Source organism: Octopus bimaculoides, chromosome 5 (genome assembly GCF_001194135.2).
Source record: "Octopus bimaculoides isolate UCB-OBI-ISO-001 chromosome 5, ASM119413v2, whole genome shotgun sequence".
Lineage (NCBI taxonomy): Eukaryota > Metazoa > Mollusca > Cephalopoda > Octopoda > Octopodidae > Octopus > Octopus bimaculoides.
The window spans coordinates 13845300-13851648 of NC_068985.1; the positions used below are offsets into that span (position 1 = coordinate 13845300).

Sequence of the window (6349 nt, forward strand, 5' to 3'; positions counted from 1 at the left end):
ATTTGAGCGAGATCGTTGCCAGTGCCGCCAAACTGGCTCCTGTGCTGGTGGCACATAAAATACACCATTTTGAGCGTGGCCGTTGCCAGTACCGCCTGATTGGCCTTCGTTCCGGTGGCACGTAAAAGTACCCACTACATTCTCGGAGTGGTTGGCGTTAGGAAGGGCATCCAGCTGTAGAAACTCTGCCAAATCAGATTGGAGCCTGGTGTAGCCATATGGTTCACCAGTCCTCAGTCAAATTGTCCAACCCATGCTAGCATGGAAAGCAGACAAACTACGATGATGATGATGATGATATCATGCAAATATTCTCCTTATTTTATGTTCAAACTAACCAAATCTGGCCTCTCACATTCACCCTACAATGTGGTTCTACAAAAATACAATCACGTCATTGTAATAGTGAAGCTAGAAGATAATGCATGATTAATTAGAAAGAATGTGAATAATTAAGCATTGAATTTAATAAAGTAATCCAAACGCTAAAGGGTTAAAATGTGTCTTGTGACTGCACAAAAGAAGCTGTGCTCAAACTATAGCTGCCATTTACAAGCAAGTACGACTTGGTAGCATATGCCATGCTTTCACCTGTTGTTTTAGGTGTACACATACTTACAAGCAGGTATAGATGTCACCCTCTTGGTCTTCCCACTCTTGACCCAGCAGAACACTGGGAATGTGATGGCTGAGGGATGGGGGAGAGATGTACTAGCAATCAGCAAGGGTTAATTTCCAGCTGAGCAGTAGTTCCCAACCTTTTCACTACCGAGGTCCCCTTTTATTTTAAATGAGTTTTCCCACGGACTCCAGGATATTCTTTTCTACTCTAGGTACAAGGCCCGAAATTTTGGGGGAGGGCCGATCGATTAGATCGACCCCAGTATGCAACTGCTACTTAATTTATTGATCCTGAAAGGATGAAAGGTAAAGTCAACCTCGGCAGAATTTGAACTCAGAATGTAAAGACAGACCAAACACTACTAAGCATTTCACCCGGTGTGCTAAAGTTTCTGCCAGCTCACCATGATATTGAAAGGTGCTTAACTTGTTCACAGACCCCCCCAGTACTACCTTTGTGGACCACCAGGGGTCTGCGAACCACTGGTCTGGAGCAATGTGAAATGGTGTGTCTTACACAAGGATATACTGTGCTGTCCGATTCAGGAATCGAACCCACAACTGTATGATTATGAGGCCAACACCTTAACCACTACGCCACACACCTTACACCTCTATAAACAGTGTGCAATGAAATATATTTGAAAATATAAAACAACCAATTCAGACTTAAGACTAGTTTTAAAATCATGGCATTAAATCAATTGCATTTTCTATAACCAAATGAGGACTTGTAATAAAACATCAAAACATATAAAGTAGTCAGACTTACTTAATGATATTTGGAACCAAACCACTCCAAATTCTTTGCATCATGCTAGAGTGACAAAGTTCAAAGCGAGTCACCTCACCTGAAATGAAAGAATCTTTTATTAATTTGATAATCCACACATGAACTACACAATGCACACAATACTGGGTTTTGTAGCAAATCGTAATTACATTTTTGGAAAACATTCAACATTTAAAAATATTTGCTTTACTTTAATTATGCATAATTTATTTGAAGACTTAATAATGGTTTGTAACTGAGGCACAAGGCCAGTAATTTTGTGAGAAAAGGATTAGTCGATACTAGCCTTTGGAAACCTAACAAGAGCACTCAGAGAGTGCAAACCTCCGCCAAGGTAACACCAATGTTCTTTCAACAATTAGCCAGAGATGAATTTTGAAATGAGAATATCTGAAATAAACTCGACTTCTCTCACAAACAAGAATACTAAAAATGAACCCAGCTGCTCTCAAAAATTAAGTAAAAAACCAGGAAAAATAATCAAGAATTCTTGTCCGGTACTGGATTGATCCCAAAAGTTAATCAGTTCATGTCAGTCATGGGGCCAAAAATCCCTGAAAGTTTCATCCGAATCTATCCAGCGGTTCTTGAGTGTAGTGGGTACTTATATGTGCCACAGGTACGAAAGCCAGTCAGGCGGTACTGGCAACGACCTCGCTCAAATGTTTTTTCACATGCCACCGGCACAAGTGCCAGTAAGGTGACGCTGGTAACAATCACGCTTAAATGGCGCTATTTACGTGCCTCTGGCACAGAAACCAGACAGCAAAGCCAGATTCATCTACAATTTGATCTGTCTACAGTAGTAGGCTAGTTATAAGAAAGAGCTCATCTAAATAAACTATTCCAGTTCTTGGAGTTGAAGGTCATGCCTATATTGCACAAACTGGAAATAATATAGGATGGGGCCAAAGAAAGTTATATCTTCAACATATACAAAATGATTGCTGTATTGAAATCTTAAGTTTTAATTAAGAGCAACAAGCAGTATAGAGTCACAAAGAGTTGGCAAAATTTCATAATCAACAAAATGGCACATCTTATCTCATAGACATGGCTCCCTGTAGTATTCACTTTAATGTTGGCCAGTATGCTGGAGTAATATGACATTAGCAGTTCATATAGTTTCAAAGATATATCTTCATTCGGTTCCAAGATATTCCACATCAAGTTGACAGTATCTGCAGAGTTTAATAAATGTGATGATTTTGTACAATTAGCAAATACTTCTACTGAAGCATGAAAATCTGAACAATATCCTGATGACCAGGGTAGCAAAGAAGTCACCATTGGTTGGTCAAGTACCACATAAGTGAAGGCACATGGAATACTTGTTAGGATGCTGTACTCATGATCGCAAGATCATGGTTTCAATTCCCAGACTGGTTGTGTATTCTGTTCTTGAGCAAAACAATTCACTTCATGTTGCCCCAGCTGTAAATGGGCATTCAAGGGTGAGATGGTGACTCAGGAAAATCACTCAAACGGAAGTCTTATGAGCCATGTCTTGTATTCAGCAATCAAAAGGACAAACAGTAGAAACCTTACTGTGAATCCTGATTGGTTGTCCAGCTATGTCAAAAGCCAACAACAACAATAACTACACAAACTCTTTGTATAGATTCTGACTGGATATAAAAATAAGGACAATATGTTCTTACCAGGCTTATCAATGGTAGGCATACAGAAGAGCAAAATTGAACCAAGGCTAGTAGAAAAGGCAAACATAGCCTGTCCATCTGAGTCAAGGCAAGTGGCCGCACAATAAAGCTGAGATGTTAAACTACCACCAGGGTTGACCATGTGAAAATTTCTGCTATCTTGAGCACTGGTAAGGGAGGCATCAGCAAATATAGAAAGGGCTTTAGAATCTTCGCCAAAACGATAGCAAACTGTTTCCTGAAACAAAAGAATGAAAAACAGGGTATAGAAATGGTGTGATCTACTGGTACAAAAGAAATTATATAAAAAAAGAATTAACAATGGTTTCTTATTAATCTTTTGATGTCAAACTGCTTGAAACCACGTCTAGTTTTATAATACAGAACCGCTAATTTTAAAGTGTTCATATTTAAATTGTAAGTTCCCTTCATAGTTCAAGAAAGAAATTCAGATATAAGGAATTATCCTTTTTATATAAGGACATATTTGGACTACTGTCCTCATCTTGGTTGCTATAGCCACAATATTCCAGCTGCAGTACTTTCTGGCTTTCTTCAGGCATTTATCATATTCAAAAACATTCTCAACATTTGGAACCAAACCTACCATGTTTTCTAGTATACAACGTAGCGTATAATATAAATGCAGCATAAATATTCAAGCATTGCCACAATCTTTCTAAATCCTGCAGCATTTCATATGGAATTATTGGTTCTCCTAAATCAGCATGGTGTCTAAGATGGCCGACCTTTTCTGGCTGTAAATTCTAGTCTGAAAAATTTTACTTGTATGCTAGAAAATATGATATATTAAATCCATCGGTAGATGGTTCTCATTTCATGGCCTAAACCAGAGATATTCTTTATTAGTCATTCTCCTACATGTGTATAACAGTTTATCTTATGGGCATGAGCTCAATCCCTGGGGCAGTCAACACACACGATGGACTTCTTTCAGTTTTTAAATCAATTAACAAGGTTGTGGTCAGCTCAGGGCTGTTCTAGAAGTCGCTTGCCCAAGGTGTACTACAGTGGGGTCTGAACTCAAAACCATGTGGTTGAGAAGTAATGTTCTTAACCACACAATTGTAGTTATGGCCGATGCTAATGTCACCTGACTGGCTCCTCTGACGGTGGCACATACAAAGCACCATTCGAGCATGGTCAATGCTAGTACCACCTGACTGGCTCCGGTGCCAGCGACACATAAAAAACACCATTCGTGTCTATCAATGTGAACAACTAAATTTACAGGACTTTCCAGACCAATCTAATAGGAAGAAATCATCGAAAAATACATTTAACACAGAAAGAAGGAAAAAAAAAATTAAACAAATATCTCAGAAGACTTACGGGCTTGGGAATTTTGTTTGGATGAGGAAATACAAGTCTGTGTACACTAGCAACTGTTGTGACTAAAATATAAACTTTCCCTTGGTGTTCATGGACACTGGTGCCTCCAAGTAAAGGAGTGTCTTGAAATCGGTATCGAACATGAGAACCAATTAAATTATAATCCAAAGACTGTTCCACCAGTTCCAAAATGTCTCCTGTAGTTCTCCTACAAAGAAAATGGAAAAAAAATGCTTCAAGATATCAAGAATATAAAATTATCAATTATGTTTGTGATTATCTAGTATAATAATAATAACATGGGTGTTTTGCTCAACATCCTTAAACAAACCCTCTTCAGGGACCTTTTGAGCAGGATGGGCTACTTGACCTGAAGAAAATTCTAACTGGGTCCCACCTGCGAGGTCATGTGCTGTTTATCTTGATATGAGATCACCATGTCAAGCGCACATATGCTTGTGATGCATGTGCCTGGTGTACTCTTATCAGACGGGTAGTCATGATGGGTATATTGGGCTTCGTATATTTTACCCCAGTGTCACTTTGATGGCATGCACTGCTCTCTCACTCAATAATAATAATAATAATAATTACAATTGGCCCTTTTCCTCTATGCAGACGGTCAATTTAGCTTAGAGGTCACTTAATCGAACATATTAGGGGCTCCCTTTCTTGCAGCTTCTTCCTATGATTGAAGCGCAGCTTCTGTCACAGTACTTGCATATCAAGATAGTTGCTCGGCCCTCTGCGTTTCTGTTGTTTTTCGTTTTGCCATTGACACTTCTTAACTTGTTTGTTTCTGTAGCTGCTCCCTAGTGAAACAGTTCCTTCCTTCACCACAGCCCTCCATGTTGTTCTGTCCCCAGCCCTCTCTTCCCAGGTGCTGACATCCACCTCACACTTGGACAAACTAGTGTAAGCACATCAATAATACACAGAATCAGTAGACAAGTATTATGTATATTAGTTCATGGAACAAAGTGCAAAGAATTTACGGAACAACTATCTTAGATGGTGGCAAAAGAATTCTTACATCATAATCACTGTTTTAATGTCCACTTTTTCATGTATGAGTTACATGGAATTTGTTAAGGTGAATGAATGCCTTTCCTGTTGCCAACCCTTGCTGGTTTCCAATGTAAGGTAATATTTTCCATCGACCACAAATGTTATGGGATACCAAAGTAAGGAGACAATATACACACACATCATCATCATCATCAACACTTCATGTCCATTTTCCATGCGGGCAGAGGTTGGACAGTTTGACAGGAGCTGGTATGGTCGGGGGGCTGTACCTGACTCCATTGCTGGTTTTGCTTGGCATGGTTTCTACAGCTGGATGCCCTTCCTAACACCAATTACTTTACAGAGTGTACTGGGTGCCTTTTATGCAGTACCAGCACGATACACACACTCACACAGTTTCAAATGGAATGAGGTTGCTCTTCCACAAGGATGTATTTCATCCTAACGTACACCGGTTTAACTCCATATCAATCAATATACTTGGAATTCATTAATTTGTTTTAGTATTAGTATTAACATTTATGAAGTTCTATGGTCATTGTCAGAACCACCTGACTGGCCCTCGTGCTGGTGGCACGTAAAAAGCACTCACTACACTCTCGGAGTGGTTGGCGTTAGGAAGGGCATCCAGCTGTAGAAACTCTGCCAGATCAGATTGGAGCCTGGTGCAGCCTTCTGGCTTGCCAGTCCTCAGTCAAACTGTCCAACCCATGCCAGCACGGAAAGCAGACATTAAATGATGATGATGATGATAAGTAGTCATTATAGAGGTTTTCATCCATGCGATATAGGAGAACAGAATTTTAATAATGTACAGAAAACAGAGAGCGTAAACACAGAAAAAAAATCAATTTATTTATATAATGGTCAATTTCATGTCTATATACGTTTC

The 6349-nt window shown here is 39.4% G+C and overlaps 1 protein-coding gene across 1 annotated transcript in view; it reads right to left on the minus strand.

The window, feature by feature from the left end:
* LOC106877220 (nuclear pore complex protein Nup160) overlaps window positions 1–6349 on the minus strand; it is a 52883-nt gene that overhangs the window by 41064 nt on the left and 5470 nt on the right. Inside the window, exons 3-5 of the mRNA XM_052968012.1 lie at window positions 4429–4636; window positions 3076–3313; window positions 1394–1472 (exon numbers count right to left, since the gene is read on the minus strand). Coding sequence (XP_052823972.1) covers window positions 1394–1472; window positions 3076–3313; window positions 4429–4636 — 525 coding nt within the window. The remainder of the gene's footprint in view (window positions 1–1393; window positions 1473–3075; window positions 3314–4428; window positions 4637–6349) is intronic.